The sequence below is a fragment of the Zootermopsis nevadensis genome, unplaced genomic scaffold (genome assembly GCF_977971745.1).
Source record: "Zootermopsis nevadensis isolate Lab colony 2312 unplaced genomic scaffold, Znev_1.0 Znev_ptg000030l, whole genome shotgun sequence".
Lineage (NCBI taxonomy): Eukaryota > Metazoa > Arthropoda > Insecta > Blattodea > Termopsidae > Zootermopsis > Zootermopsis nevadensis.
This window is the reverse complement of record NW_028259162.1, coordinates 3,932,080-3,949,278: the sequence shown is the minus strand read 5'-3', so window position 1 is coordinate 3,949,278 and position 17,199 is coordinate 3,932,080. Positions and strand designations below refer to the sequence as shown.

Here is a 17,199-nt window from a genome sequence, read left to right as displayed (position 1 = left end):
TGTATTGTATCTTAACAAATCAACGTTCATTTGCAATTTTTAATATAATTTCAACACTTAAAGGAAACGGCATAGTTGATATGTACACAAAAATATTGAAAACTCAATGCTGACTACGGTACCCACGGAGCTTATATTCGAAATTGTGCAGTTCGAATTCCTGGTAGAGAAAGAGGTTTACGCTGAGTTTTTGCTAGTTTATCATCTGTGGCGAATACATTGTCATTGCATTTGAAATGGTAGATGATGGTTCATCATGGACGTTGTAGGTGTAATGGTTTTCAATAGACTTGCTTTCTAAATATAAAGGAACTATTGAAGGATTTTACATCTCAATTTCTTCGTGTACAAGATGGTGCGAAGTAGCGGGTATGTATGGGCTTGAATTCATAATCCAATTGTACATATTTGTTCTTTACAATGTGTTCGAAAATTCTGTGCTTTAAGGTTATGACATTGTTCTGATGCTATCATCGTCATGGTAAACAAGATATGTATTTTTTTCAGCCATCATCGCAAACGTTCTCGCAGCAAGTCTGCCAGTCCAGAAAGAAAGAGGAGTAGGCGGTCACGTAGTCGTGAAAGGTAACAATTTTCGTTCGTGTAGTGTAAAGGTACCACATTTCTCTTCAATAATATTAGCTTTTATAATGCATAATTAGTGAGTTTCACATCTTATTAGAAAAAACAATATGATCATTGTGTTCTGAAGAGGTTTAGAGGATAGAAATAGATGCATAGGCAGAAGAATAATTCTTGAGGTTTCATGGATTTCAATAGAATGTTGAGACACCACCATGAAACAACACAGTTTCATGTTTCCTTGCATCAACCAGTCAACCATTGAAGGTCATCTTCATATCATGTAACACATAACCTCTTAATTTGATCAAATAATCTGTGAATTAATATTAAGTACTATTATGTTCTGTTTTGTAACAAACGAAGGGAACAGTTGTTCTGGCAGTTTATCCTGCTTTGTTTCTAGCCAGCAATTGCCTTCATTCTTCTTGCAAGTGAAATTGCTAATATTTTTGGTGTTTAACACTTTTTAATGTTTTTCAGAGTAAAACCTCGCTACAGGCGCAGCAGATCACGTGATCGAGAGCGAGACTTATCAGACAGGGATCGCCATCGTCGTTCTCATAGCAAAGATAGAAAACAGTCAGTATCATTGTAATGTTTCACCAGTAATGAGCATTGCCTTATATTTTGTGGTACGTTTGGATTAACTTGATACATGTCACTGGCATAATTCTGAAATAGGACCTTTAATTTTAGAGTATATATATATATAGTAACATTGGAAGTCCTGTCACTGCCCATACATGGAAGCGAAGGCCACCCTTGTGGCCTCCCGTTCTCTCCTTGTAGTTAAATATGAAAAACATGGTCCCAGCTTTCGCATAAATTCTTGTGATCTTCCATTTCCCAAAAGTTTGTTAAAAGTTGAAATGTTAACACATTGCAGTATAATTTTTCTCAGAGAAATGTGTTGAAATTACTATGTATTTTATTTATTGCCAGAGAAGTTGGTATCTTTAATATTCCTTTATTGTACAGTTATACCGTGTAAAGTAGAGGACCCAAGAAAGATTAAATTACTAGTATTGTTGTATTTCTGAAGTTTTCAATCTGCTGCAGGATTGACAGCAAGGAGAGGAGATCTGCTTCATCAAAATCAAAAAGCAAGTCATTGAAAGAAGGTTCAGGAGCAGATTCAAAAGAAAGAGATAAAAAGGATGCTAAAGGGGATGATAAAGCAGAAGATGAAGCATTTGATCCTACAAATCTTGATAAAGTAAGCCTTAGTTTTTGGATCCATATACTTTTGAATACTTATTTTCTAGGGGTATGTGAAAGAATTTAATCAGCAAACAACATCCATTGGCTTGTTTTAAAGAAAATCTGATAAATATTTTAACAATTTCATTGAGCTCTTATGTAAAATGTCAGTTGAAATTGCATGGCATGATCTGACACAATATTACATACTGTATTTAATAAGAATTTCCAGCGTAACAATTTCTTCAGACGAATACATAGACACTAAAACTAATAAACATGTTTCTTCATTATAGAACTAGCATGAAATTAAGCTATTAGAATATGGGTACTTTTTTCTGTTTATTGTAATTTGATTTAAGTCAGAACCACTTCACTTCTACTGCAAAGTATTTGTTTGACTTAAGAATCCCTAGAGTGATTGATGCATCTATAATTATTTCAGGAAGAAGAACAGAAGAGGCTTGAGCAAGAGATGCAGAAGAGACGAGAGAGAATAGAAAGGTGGAGAGCTGAGAGGAAGAAGAAAGAGCTTGAAGTTACAAAGAAAGAAATAAAGGGAAGCTTGTTAGGTTTGTATAATATATCTACTATAAAAATTTGTGATTAGTCGTTGTCTTCAAGAAATGACGTCATCAACAATGCCAACAGATAATTGTTTACTCGGCATTGTTGTGGAACACAATAATGCCGAGTAAACAAATACCGCTTCACAACAAAGAGATCAAAAACTATCAAGCCAGTCGCATTATCACTGCTCCAGCAGCACATCACATTCTTGAATATTGACTGACAGTTGGCCTAAAACATCAGAAAAGTGAAAGAAGACGTTATCAAGTATTTGAAGTACCAAACCCAACAACTGTAACAAGGTAAAGTGATACTCATTCGATATATTACGATTACGAAAACTATTATGATCGATTTTAAGACGAAGATTTGCAAGGGTGGGGCTGGACGTAGAAAGTTTACTGACCAAGAACAGTTGGCTTCTGAACAGCGACGTAAAGAAGTAAAATATCAGATAGAGACAGCGGGGTTAGTTTAGTGTGTTACTTAAGATTTTAAAACACAACCAACCCCCCCGAAGGGGGGGGGGGGGGGTTGGTCAAGTGTTTTAATCCCCATTCGGGGGGAGTTTAGTTTCTTACTCAAGGTTGGTTGCGTTTAAAAAATTGACCCCCCCCCCCCCCCCCCCCCCCCCCGAGGAGCTCCGAAAGGAGCGCTCTGCTCTAGTACTATAAAAATTTGTGATTCCTCGTTGTCTTCAACCAATTTGTCGTCAAAAAATGACGTCATCAACAATGCCGAGTAAACAAATAACGCTTCACAACAAGGAAATCAAAGAATATCAAGTCAGTCGCATTATCACTGCTCCAGAAGAAGCACGTCGCATTCTTAAAAATTGACTAACAGTTGTCCTAAAACATCAGGAAAGTGAAAGAAGAAGTTATCAAGTATTTGAAGTACCAACTCCAACAAGGTAAAGTGATACTCATTCGATATATTACGATTATGAAAACTGTTATAAAAACTGACTTTATGATCGATTTTGAGACGAAGATTTGCAAGGGTGGGGCTGGACGTAAAAAGTTGACTGAACAAGAACAGTTGGCCTCTCAACAGCGACGTAAAGAACTACAACATGAGACCTATTTAAGAAATAAAGAAAAGCGAAAGAAGACTTACATTGATAAACGTAGAAAAACTTATTCAATAAGAACCGAAGGGAAAAAAAGCAGACGAAGATTTGTAAGGGTGGGGTTGGACGTAGAAAGTTGACTGACCAAGAACAATTGGCCTCTGAATAACGACGTAAAAACTCAAACATCAGACATATTTAACAAATAAAGAAAAGCGAAGGAAGACTTACATTGATAAACGTAGAAAAACGTGTTAAACAAGAACGGAAAAGAAAAAAACAGACGAATATTTGCTAGGGTGTTGTTGGACGTAGAAAGTTGACTAACCAAGAACAGTTGGCCTCTGAACAGCGACGTAAAGAATTAAAACATCAGACCTACTTAACAAGTAAAGAAAAGCGAAGGGATATTTACATTGGTAAACGCAGAAAAACTTATTCAACAAGAACAGAAGAAAACAAACGAAGACTTGCAAGGGTGGGGTTGGACGTAGAAAGTTGTCTGACCAAAAACAGTTGGCATCTGAACATCGATGTAAAGAACTAAAACATCAGATCTATTTAACAAATAAGGATAAGCGAAAGAAGACTTACATTGTTAAACGAGACCATATTAACAACACACGTAGAAAATCAGACGAAAATTTGGAAGGGTGGGGTTGGACGTAGAAAGTTGACTAACCAAGAACTGTTGGCCTCTGATCAGCGACGTAAAAAGTAAAATATCAGATTACAGGAAGCGCTCCGAAAGAATTAGCCATCGTTGTCGTCAAAAAATGACATCATCAACAATATCACAATATATTTGTTTATACACGGGGGTTAGTTTAGTGTCTTACTCAAAATTTTAAAACGCAACCAACCCCCTTCGGGGGGTTGGTCAAGTGTTTAAACCCCCCCATTCGGGGGGATAGTTTAATTTCTTACTCAGGGGTTAAAACACTTGAATGAGACACTAAACTAACTCCCCTTCGGGACTAACAAAGGTTGGTTGCGTTTTAAGAAATTGATCAACCCTCCTAGGAGCTCCGAAAGGAGCGCCCTGCTCTAGTATATGAAAATGGGCAGTGGTATGTAATAAATTCTCTTCTTTTAATGTGAATATTAAACTTGCTTCCTGATCATACATTATGAAAAGACAGTTTTAGTATCTTCTTGCTGGTCATGAAAATTCAAGCTAATTTGAATGTATAGTTAAAAATTATAAGTGAAGGGAAATATTGGTCTCTATAGACGTCTAGAAGGGAGGCTAGGGCCTGACTTGGGCTGTAGTGCCATTCTAGAAATAATGATGATTGAAATAGAATCATATAAATGTTACAGCTAACTTGCAGCTGCCAATGAAGAAGTGGACATTAGAAGATGACAGTGATGAAGAAGAAGACAAGCAAGACAATAAGGAGAACAAGGATGAAATTATAGAGGAGGAGGTTGACCCCCTGGATGCTTTCATGCAGGTCAGCCATTTTTTAACATACAACATTATTGTATTGGCTTGCTTATTCACTCTTTAATATATTGCACACTTTGTTTCCAGAAATTACCATTATGTTAAACAAATGTTAAAATGTGACTATGTGTTGGGATTTTCCTGCTAAACACCTTGCAAATGTACTGGCTTCTGCCCTGATTTGCTCATGCTAATTGGAACCTCATCATGAGTATTCATGGACTGGTGCTTATTTGACAGAGACTTGTTATGTCATTGGAATCCTGTTATCATCCATATGTAACCCATGCTTAAACCCCTCAGTCTGTATTTTATCAGTTGTTTTCCGTTTCTACCTTTGGATCTTGCCTAATATTATAGTTTTGATATTATCCATTTTTGTTAATTTATTTTGGCATTTTTCTTAGTCATTTTATGCAATTATGGTCATCATCATCATGTTCAGAATGTAAACTGTAGTTTTGAGTTCTGAACATAAAGTATGAGTAGAACGTTGTAATTGTTTGCACAAACTTCTGACTCTGATGTTGATAATGCATTAAAAACTTGTTTTAGCTTTCCTTCAAAATCACTGTACAGCAGAGTCCTGATTATGTGACCTAAATGGAACTGAAGGATAGTCAGGTAATCAAAAGTGTTGGATAATATGGAAGATTAATGGGAAGAAAATGAGATCAAATACAGCTCAAGTTGTAACTCTGTTTATGATGTCTATTAAATTATGAAAAAAATGAAAAAATCTCACAAACAAAAACAGTATGTTCATAATGTAAATTTATAAGTGAAAGAGTTTATTTTTCAAGAAATTAATAATAGGTATTTGCTTCAGAGCCTTCTTCATTCTCTTTGTGGACACTAATGCCAGAACAGTAATAATCCTGTAGTGGTTACCTACATTTATTGTTCAACATAGACAAGTGTGGTCTTGATAGAATTTAGTCCCTCACTCTGACTCGCAACACAGCAGATAAAATGGATTTTCAGATAACCGAAGGTCAGATAATAGGGACTCTACTGTATTTGTATTTCTTCTACCTTTTTCATGTTTATAGGGTGTTCAAGAAGAGGTGAGGAAGGTAAATAAAATTGATGGTAAGAAGACCGATGGGAAATCAGGAACTGCTGTCAACACAAACAGTTCTGGTGTTGTTATAGTGACGGGTGTTGCCAAAAAGAAAGTCGACAAAAAGAAGGGGGAACTGATTGAGCAGAACCAGGATGGTTTGGAGGTATGATATGTTGTGACTGTATACTGCATGTGATCCTGGAAATGCAAACCCAGCCATTTAGTTCAACTCATTATTTTGTTTAATGGCATATTTGGCATGTAAAATTGCAAGTAGAACTTATGGCCAAGTACCAACATGAGAGAAGAAGGAATATTACAGAAATCTCCAGTCTAACCTAAATATGAAAGAACCATATCTCACATAGATCATGTTGAATAATTATTATAAAGCTTGCGTGTGATGGAAGGTGGAGAATGCATGAAAAGTTTAGTGACTATTTTTGAATTTAGTATTTTCTTGAAAGTACAAGTATGATGATGTAAATTAAATTAAATTAATCAATGGTAGGGTTTGTACTGTTTTTTACTGTGGAAATCATGCATGTATTGGATGGTAACAATAGTGTGCTAATTTTATTGACAGTACTCATCAGAAGAGGAGGAGGAAGATCTTAATGTGACAGCAGCTGGAATTGCCAACAAGCAGAAGAAGGAATTGGCAAAGGTGGACCATTCCAATATGCAGTACACACCATTCCGCAAGAACTTCTATGTTGAAGTGCCTGAGATAGCACGCATGACTCCTGAAGAGGTGGAGGCATACAAGGAGGTATGGTTCACATGAGATTACATGTTACCTTCACTTGACTTGTTTATACAGTCAAATTCACTCATAGTAATTTTCTTATTTACATTCTGAGGTGAGTACTTGGTGGTCAATGGTAGAATTATGGATTTATGTGCCAGAGGTCTTTGGACAAGACTGGTCAGATCTGGGGTTGATTTTCAATGGTTTTTTCTTGCCTCATGCTCTGCAATTTTACTGTATAAGTTTATTACTCAAAACCATTTACATTAAATGTCTTTAAAGGAACTGGAAGGTATCCGGGTGAAAGGGAAGGGTTGCCCAAAACCAATCAAAACATGGGCACAGTGCGGTGTCAGTAAGAAGGAGCTGGATGTGTTGAAGAAACAAAACTATGAGAGACCAACACCAATCCAGGTACAAGCCATACCTGCCATCATGACAGGTAAGTGTGATTATACTGGGAATATTCATCAGATTAAGTAGGATTTGAGGTTCTCACCACAGTGAGTAAGAAGATAACTGTATTTTGGGATATAGTGCCATGTTGTCTGGAGGCAGGAAGGACCTCTGAAACATTGGTAAATTACTACCAGATTACACAGTGCTCTAACCCAGAAGACACCCATATTCATTCAGTAGATTTCTGTAGTACAAAATAAATAAAGTTATTTTGTGATTGTTATCTATACCTAAAATACAATGTTCAATAATTTCTTACGTGCTATTCATTGCTGGGACAAAATCTTAACGGTGATTGTGGGGAATACCAGGACCCTACAGCCCTAGCCTTAGTGTGACTTCATGTACAGGATCATTTTCTGTATCCTGTTGACATACCTAAAGAAATATTTAAATTTTTGAAAATTGGAAACTAAAATGTAGATTTGTTTTATATGAAGTTAAGGTTGTTTCAAATGTATTTTATGTGTATTAACCATAAATAATTTTTTTAATGTTCATCTGATCACCTTAATGGATTCTTCAAGTAAATATGGGTGATTACTGGACAAGGTTGTTTTGAAATGGCAGCAGATAGTAATTGCCAGAATGTTGGGATACTATACTTTCCTTTGTAGTATTGGTGAATTAGTCTGATAGGCTAATGAGGGAGTTAAATCTCCAATATGAGGTAGATAACGTTAAAGTTGCATCCACTTTTACTGCTTCTGGTACTGTGTCACTGGAATTAAACAGAAGCCATCTTTAGAAGTGATAGATTTCTCTACCATACTGAACCAGCAGTAGCCTAATAAGTTTGAAACATCATAACTGTAAGCATTAGAATTTAGAAACAGAAAGTTCTCTTTTATGAAGGGATGAAGACAGACTGCTTGAAATTACTCTGCCTTCATATTTTTGAGGTGTGATATTCAAGTAGCATGTATCAATATTTTCACTCTGTGAATTACCCTCTGCTAGAAACTTCTGCATTCTTCTCTTTTCACCAATAAGCACTTCTGTCATGTCTTTGTTTAGTTTTAATTTAATTTGTATATTTTACCCCACTAGCTCTGTCTGTTAGTTGTTTTTTAAATATATTCATTTCAAACTCTAGAAGGAACCCATTTTGCCATGAATAATGCATACCCATATCACTGTATCCTCAATATGAATATATTTTCTTGTAATGTTTCTACTTGCAGATTTTGTGTATGTTGAAGGAATCGAACTGTCGTGGCTTATTAATGCTGCTTTGTATTTATGATGATTGCATTTTTTCAGGGCGAGACTTGATTGGTATTGCCAAGACAGGAAGTGGGAAAACGTTGGCCTTCCTTCTGCCTATGTTGCGGCACATCATGGACCAACCACCGCTGGAAGAAATGGAGGGTCCTATAGGTAAAACAGTTCAAGGCAACTCATTGCACAAAGAATCTGTCTTGTAGCATGTTTAATTTGTGCAATAAGATTTTATTGCAGACCAACAAATTAAAATTGTCATTTGCCACATTCTACTGTTAAATGTGGCAAAGTGTTTTTACACAGAGGGAATCACTTTGGAATATACCATCTCTCCATCAGTCCTTAAATTTGAGGTTATTTTATGGATATCATTATTTATGTTTCTTATCTTATGCTTAGAAATGTATGTTAACTTTTGGAAGTGTGTTTAAGTTGGTCCTGATGGTAGAGGTATACTTTTACATTTTAATATTTGCCATTGTTTTAGCTGTTATAATGACTCCAACCCGTGAGCTGTGTATGCAGATTGGGAAGGAGTGCAAGAAGTTCACTAAGTCACTGAATCTAAGGGCTGTATGTGTGTATGGAGGTACTGGGATATCTGAACAGATTGCAGAGCTGAAACGGGGAGCAGAGATCATTGTTTGCACTCCTGGTCGAATGATTGACCTTCTGGCTGCCAACAGTGGTGGGTATTTTCTTCACTACGATATAACTTTCTTATGTTACTGTTTGAAATATGCCAAGTGACTAAAAGTTTTATGTAGAAACCAGGAGTTTCATTCTTTGTGGCAGATTTCCATTTTTATACATGCCTCATTTTCATTGCAGTCTCTTTGTGTAAGACATAGCTTTTGACCTTTTATCATATGATGCTGATAGCTGGATTTAACTTATGTTATTAGAATTAAGAAATGTTTAAATATTTGTATTAAAATATTTAAGTTGAAAGCATTTGAGGAAAAATACATTGCATTATTTTTTACTACTATAAAACTGTTTTGAAATGTTTATAGATGCGTGAAATAAAACAAAATATTGTGTATATAAATCCAAATATACAACACCAAAATTTTTGAAAACATTTTTCTTCCTAAATTGTGATGGCTATCTTTTGTAGAAGTCCTTTGTATGGTAAATACAAACACTGTCAACACATGGGTTGATTTTGTATTCTGAGCACTGAAATATTGTATCCATTAATTTTTTCTTGTCTGGCCACACTCACTAATTCTCGGTTTGTATATTTTTCTACTACAGTATGATAGAATGATACAAATATTCAATATATATCCTCCTCTTCCCCCCCCCCCCAAAAAAAAAAAAAAAAAAAATATATATATATTCCATTTGCCTTTTCAAATCATTACTGGCAAGTTTTCTCTCACCCTGCCACTCCATTTAAATTTTGATGTATTATTGTCATAACCCTGTCATTCCTTTATGATTTCTCTGAAAATAAGTATTAATATAAATATACAGTTTTGAATCATGTGTTATCCTGCCTCCTGCACATTGGCTTGCATAGTAAAGATGTCTTGCACAAGGTGCAATTAATATGCGTATTGCATTCATCTCAAAGTATTTCTTATTGAAATCGCATTTCTTTGCAGGCAGAGTGACCAATCTGAAGCGTGTGACATATGTAGTGCTGGATGAGGCAGATCGAATGTTTGACATGGGTTTTGAACCTCAGGCAAGTTATTCTTATACTCTGATTCTAAATTAATGAAGTCTAGGGTAAGCAAGTCAGAGTTTTACATAACTTTTGTAGAGGATTTAAAATCCTATATTAAGGACTTCCAGCCAAATTTTAACTTTGATGTTTATGGTTTAGCAGTGTACTAGTTTGTTGCATGACCAGCTATATCGCGTGTTAACAGTGGCCTATGGACAATAAAGGTTAAACGAAACCCTTAGTATTGCACATATTTTGTAGATGGCATGCACTCTGTCAGTGGTAGAGTGGAGTGCCTTCAGTCTGTAGTTAAAGTCCATTTAATGAGAAAATTAATTTTCCTTCTGAGATTCAGGTTCTCATGTCATTGGTGATGTTTATTACTGTTCTGTGGGTGGTTATGTGCTATAAAGTCTTGTAGGTGGTTACTGGTGTTTCCTCTATCTTAAAATTTCCTTGAGAATACTTGTAATCATCTAAAGTCTTTGTGTTGTCACTAAGTAGAAGACCATAATCACCATTTCTGTTCTTGTGTTTTATGTCTTTGTGTATCAGACACTGTGTAACCCTATCATTGGGAATTTCTGTTTTACTTTGTGTTTTAATTATAATTCACAATATAGTGACACCTCAGTGTGTCTCTTGACGATTATCTTAAAGACCAACAGTATCGTTGGGTATGAACATGATCATAATGCAATTCACCTGGTCAAATGTTGTATAGGGCATTTTGAGGCCCCAGTAACATGCCCCCCATATGCATGATGTTAGGTATAAATGTTATTTCTCTCTCTTTACAGGTGATGAGAATTATTGAAAATATCAGACCAGATCGACAAACTGTAATGTTTAGTGCAACATTTCCTCGGCAGATGGAAGCACTTGCTCGGCGTATTCTTACCAAACCAATAGAAATCCAGGTATGTAGTTGTTCAGAGTTAATGTGGTGCATCAGTGCTAGTTTTCTGGTGCATGTTCATGCAGAAACAGGAAGGATTTGCTAGCTCAGCTCTTATGTGTTTTGAGTTCAGCGCTTTGTGTACTAAGGAGTGTAGGCGACAAGCCAGAGTCATGTTGATAGAAACATACTTCTCTCGAGGAATTCTAGTGTTTTTAGAAATCTGGTGTCTGGGCTCACATTCCATATTTTTGTCAACAGTGACTGAAAGGAAAGTATATCATATCAAAATTTGATGATAATAATACATTGCATTAATGTGAAGACTGAAATATGCTGTGAAAAAGATCACTAACTACTTCTGAAATTTATGAAAGGAAGTAATATAGGGATGTGGGTATTGAGTTATTAATGCACATATATATATTGCAATCTTTATTGCAAATAGCTTTACAACAACAGGTCTGCATCTGAAATAACATAAGTGCCAATGAAATACAAAAATAAAAAAAATATCACAAGGAACTCATTTGGAAAATTTGTGTACTCCATGGTAGTACTCATTTTCACCCTCATTTCTTTTTAAATATTGACTTGCTTTGCTTTAGCATACTACACTGTTATGTAAGTTATTCTGTGTTACAGATTTGTGCAAGTATTGATGAAATGGCATTTGGCAACAGTTTATGAGGTTAGGACATGCAGAGACTTTTGTTTGTTGGTTACACATTCATATGCAATGAAGTTCTAATGGCAGATGCCAGAAGACATACTTATACACCCGAAGTTGACACCATTCTGTACTTGTTTTCTGGGTCAGGCAAACCTGTGATGAGTCCCAGAGAATTAATTATCAAATATTCTAGACTCAGGGTATTTTCTTAGTTGTGAATAAGCAGTGTGATGAATTGGCTTGTATGTCATTATCAGGTCGGGGGCCGCAGCGTGGTGTGCAAGGAAGTGGAACAAAATGTCATTGTGCTAGAGGAGGAGCAGAAGTTCCTCAAGCTGCTTGAGCTTCTTGGACACTACCAAGGACTGGGCAGCATCATAGTGTTCGTGGACAAGCAGGAGAATGCTGATATCCTGCTCAAGGACCTCATGAAGGCCTCATATCAGTGCATGTCACTTCATGGAGGCATTGACCAGTTTGACCGAGACAGTACTATAGTTGACTTCAAGTCAGGCAAGGTGCGGCTGCTTGTGGCAACTTCAGTTGCTGCTCGTGGTCTTGATGTCAAACATCTCATCCTTGTTGTCAATTATGACTGCCCAAATCATTATGAGGATTATGTTCATCGTTGTGGAAGAACTGGCAGGTATGAGACATAAGTAATGTTAAGCAAACAGTGAACAGTTTTATCTGCTACAGCAAGATATCCCCTGATCCTGTCCAAATGACATCAGATATACATTCACTAGGTGTAGTCAAATGAGTGACCACCTGCTTCCATCTAATGTCATAGTTAATTTTGGTCCTGGTTTATTTGGCAACTTTCAGTTGAACAGCAGATTGGAAAGGATGTGGAAGGAAGCAGTCATGGTCATTTTGAGACACTGCCTCAGCATTTGCCTAGAAGGACTGAGAAAAAGTCTCTGAAAGACCACAGTACGGATAACCGGTCTCCAGGCTGAGATTTGAACTTGGGCTCTACCTGATATGAAATAAGATTGCCAACTACTCAACCATAACATTGCGTGTCATTGTTAGGAATTAGTATTATCTGTACCTTGTAGTCTTGACAGAAGAGAAAGTAAGTCATGTTTGATTATTCTAGGGCTGGCAACAAGGGATTTGCATACACATTTATCACACCAGAGCAGGAGAGGTACTCAGGCGATATTGTACGAGCATTGGAGTTGTCTCTGGTACCAGTACCTGATCCTTTAAGGATACTGTGGGACCGTTATAAAGCCAAACAAGCTGCTGTGAGTATTGAATTGGCTTGAAATTGCTTTTTTAATATTACTTATTATCTGTTTTGTATTTTGTCAGTCCATCATAGCTATGGCTTCCATCTTAAACTAGTATCTTTGTTTACATCAGTAAGTAAACTTTGAGCATGGAAAAAAATAAACATTTGTATTGGTTTGTCACAGGAGGGCAAGAAAGTTCACACAGGCGGAGGTTTTAGTGGCAAGGGTTTTAAGTTTGATGAAGCAGAGGCCATGATGGTGAGCGAGAAGAAGAAGTTCCAGAAGGCTGCTCTTGGTAACATATTCTCTTTTATTATTATATATTTCTTGTGGTAATTGTGTAGATAAATTTGTGGTTTATTTCTTCTTTGCTTTATTTGCAGGTTTGCAAGACTCTGATGATGAGGATTTGGAGCATGACATTGACCAGCAAATTGAAAACATGTTGGCACCAAAGAGAATTGTAAAGGAAATAAAGGCACCAATAGGAATGAACCCAGGAGCTCCAGGTACTTTTCACTGTTGATGATTGAGAACTGAATAGGACAGTATGAAAGTGCAAATACAGAGAAATTTAAAGAAAAACATATTTATAATTGAGCATCTGAAAGGCAATTCCTTAGCGAAGTACAATGAATTTTTTTGGGGGGGGGGGACTTGCATGTACATACCAATGTTTCAGAGGAGCACACTGTCTCCATCTTCAGGGCTGAAGGCCAACTTAAACATAACAGTTCTGACTTAATTTTAAACTTGATGCTGTTATTGCAGTAGTGCCAAGTCAGCTGATCCCATCAGCAACAGACAAGTTGGAACTGGCTCGTCGTCTTGCTTCACGTATCAACATGGCAAAGAACCTTGGAGCAGAGGCTAAGGGAGCCACACAGCAGGCTGCAGAAGCCATCCTCAAAGGTGGTGGATCACAGCCTCTCATCACGGTAAGCATTATTAACATCCAGATGGGCACTGACAGATATGTGACGGGGGAAAAGGAGAGTAGTTTCTAGATTGTCAGTTGAAAGCATATATAAAATTTACATCAACAATAGTGTATCTTTTGTGTAAACAGATAATTTCTTTGTTGCTGATGACAGCAAATCTTACACTCCTGGGAATGATTTTAGTCTACTTTCCAGTAAGGTTCCTTAACACATTCAGAGTTTGAACCATAATCAGACCACACCATCTTTACTCTTAGCTGGGGCATCTCATCTGTCCATTTTTTCCGCATGACCTTGGTTTTTGAATTCCAGATACCGTACAGCTATAAGTGGTTACTTTTTGCTAGCAGGTGATATATGATTTGAGAGATAAGTACTGTTAGCTCATTATATGTAATTATTTCATGATTATTTCTTTAGTATTTGTATTATTTCAGTTTTTGACATGAGTGGCAGGACATGAATTACTCAATGCTCCATTTATTTACAGGCAAAGACAGTAGCAGAGCAGCTGGCTGCCAAGTTGAATACCAAACTAAACTATCAACCTAAAGAGGAGGATGATAAAGCAGAAGAAGAACAAGTGGAGACATTCCGCAAATATGAAGAAGAGCTAGAGATAAATGACTTCCCTCAACAGGCTAGGTGGAGGGTCACATCTAAGGTTAGAACCATGTTTTAATTTGCTTGTCACAAAGAGTAAACAGCTGCCCTGTGAAATTTACATGAGCACAGTCCTTTTTATGATTTTAAATAGTGGTGCTAGGATAATTAATAGAGTAAAAATGTGTCATTACATACAGATGCATGATCCACTTCCACTTTTTTAAAAATGTTTTGTAGGTTTGGCATATAGAAATTACCACTATGGGCAAATTTTAGGAGACTGATGTTAATTATAAAAGTATGTGTGAAGACCTGGCAAGTGAATTTTGTTAAGTGGGTGGTGGATTTGTTATATTTCTGAAATCCTGTTGTAGAGATTTGCAAACAAAAGTTTTTATTTCATAGTTCTTTACATATAACACTAGAAATGTTCAGTCTTTCACACTGAAGTGTGATCAACCCTCCATTTTAAATATTAACACCTTCATGCTTCATCTGCCTTTTCTCTTTAGAAAAGAGAACCCAATATCAATTTGATAGAGACAAGTAGATATAAATTGATTATGAATGGTACTGACAATGTTGTAATATAATCTGGATTGTTGGGGTTTTGAACCTTGTCAATTGTCTGGCATAGTTTGCTCATTCAACTGGACCCCACAGAGCACATGCACCCTTCACTACACCTGAAGATGAAGACAGAGTCAGTTCTCAAAATGATGTACATTTTATAATGTCAGATGATGGACAAGGTCCAAAAATCTAATGTTTCAAGTATATATACATTTCACATATTTGTGCAATCCCTTTGCAGGAGGCTTTGGCCCAAATCAGCGAGTATTCTGAGGCCGGAATCACTGTTCGTGGTACCTATTTCACACCAGGAAAACCAGCACCAGAAGGAGAGCGGAAATTGTACCTTGCTATTGAAAGTACAAATGAACTGGCAGTGTCAAAGGCAAAGATTGAAATTACACGGCTAATTAAGGAGGAACTGTTGAAACTACAGAGCTCAGCTCACCATATCATGAACAAGGCACGCTACAAGGTTGTGTAGTGACATTATCTTCAAGGATTTTGGTCCCATTGACAATTTTCTGTGTTTCAACAGTATACAGAACTGGGCTGTACCTTGTAGGAAAGTAATTCATTGTCATTTTTTATTGCCAAAAATCCATGGATCAGATTATGAAGTTCACAGCTGTAACATAATAATTTGTATAGACAGGGTTTTTAAAGAGAAGAATATTATGATCGAACTTGATATCATGTTTTCCCATATGTGAAAATGCTAGAATAAGAAATATAGATATTCTAATATTTTCATGTGATTTATGTAGCAGAATTAATATAGTAAGTATAACCATTGACTTTACCAGTTCAGTTCCTTCCATTCTGCTGCAATAAAAAAATGAGGGAAAGTCAAGTTTGGAAGGGGAGAGAAGTTTATTTTAAAATGCCCTATCACTACAAATTTTGAAATGAATATAGTCTTGCTTTTGCATCACTTGTGAATTGTGTCATGCAGGTTAGTAATGATTTCTATTATTTAAGCAACTGAAATCTAGTTTACATGCTTTACCATGTTTTTCATTAGAAAATGACTTTTTTAGACATGTTACACAGAATTGAGAACCGTTTCTTAGCTTCCAGGAAACACTCATCTCTGATATATTTTACCTATTCCCAATTTATTAGACATTCTTCACATTCTAGCATGAACGAAGTACATTATCAGCCTGTCCATGCCTGTCTAGTTTTTCCAGGAGCCCTCACTTTAGAAATGAACTCTTTCACCTTTCAAGCAGGAAGATTGAAGAGACCACAGCTGGATGCATTAGAAATGAAATAACAGTTTTACACATAAATAAAATTTGAATCTACTCCAAATATAGTAGCCAGTGTCCATAATGCTTGACTGTACAAGTGTTCAATTTGTGTGGTGCAGAAACACTTGAAGTTAAATTCTAATCGTAGCATCTCTGGTAGCAAGAAATGCAAATGAGGTTATTGTGGCACATTCAGAGTAGGAGTCTGGAGTCAGGTTGTCTGTTTTGTGTTGGTGCATTTGACCACCTTGTTCAGATGCAACTTCGGAATGATTTCATTTCTATTTTGTAATTTTTAAAGTACAAGTTTGTGGATAAGATCTGTATATCAGAAGGTAAAGGTGGAGCTATATGTGGCTAAGGAGGTTTTTGTGGGGTGCCTGCTAAATCGTAATGTAAGTATGCGGCTCCCTGTAGTAAGTGTAACGATCTAAGTGGAGAGGAGTGTTGCTGGAGATGGTGCTGCATGCTCATTTCGTTAGAAATATTTAAGTGAAGGGAAGAATATATCTTCTTCCACAGTTTTCTATAGTTTGTCTATGAAGTTGGTCTGTGGTTTCAGAAACTGCATGGATGTTCCCTACCAGATCACTCCTTCATTACTGATAATTATCCTATTTAATTTTACAATTCATAATGTCTGCAGTTCACACATCTTTTTAATTAAATCTAAAAAACATAGAAGGCGTTATAAACAAATTCAGTCTGCATTTTCTGATTTCTGACTGTAGTATATTGCATTATACACACTAATTGATATATGGTGTTAGAATACACACTTAGACTGTATTCTGTTTATATGAGTAAATTGTATTGAGATTTACATTATGTAAAGGAGTAAAGGGACCTTGTAACTGAAGAACCAAAGAAGTAATGCCATGCACAAGCCTTTAAAACCCAAAAATGTGCTCGTTTAATAGTATCAACCTGTCTGAAATACAGTGACATAAGAA

The 17,199-nt window shown here is 36.3% G+C and overlaps 1 protein-coding gene across 2 annotated transcripts; it reads left to right on the top strand.

Annotated features, from left to right (window-relative positions):
* The first annotated feature begins 221 nt into the window (after positions 1-221).
* Prp5 (pre-mRNA processing factor 5) lies at positions 222-15,748 on the top strand. Of its 2 annotated transcripts, XM_022077097.2 has the most exons (20): positions 222-369; positions 508-585; positions 1,066-1,164; positions 1,645-1,801; positions 2,231-2,357; positions 4,751-4,884; positions 5,930-6,106; positions 6,530-6,715; positions 6,977-7,136; positions 8,417-8,533; positions 8,865-9,065; positions 9,991-10,073; positions 10,856-10,975; positions 11,884-12,272; positions 12,732-12,882; positions 13,054-13,165; positions 13,254-13,379; positions 13,642-13,808; positions 14,302-14,475; positions 15,232-15,748. In XM_022077097.2, exons 1-20 carry the CDS (start codon positions 353-355, stop codon positions 15,472-15,474), a joined length of 3,018 nt encoding a protein of 1,005 aa, XP_021932789.1. In that variant the 5' UTR covers positions 222-352; the 3' UTR covers positions 15,475-15,748. The 2 variants fall into 2 exon arrangements, with proteins under 2 accessions (XP_021932789.1, XP_087215214.1); XM_087359088.1 differs by lacking the exons at positions 222-369; positions 508-585; positions 1,066-1,164; ... (1 more) ...; positions 2,231-2,357; positions 4,751-4,884 and adding an exon at positions 5,412-5,501.
* The last annotated feature ends 1,451 nt before the right edge of the window (positions 15,749-17,199 follow it).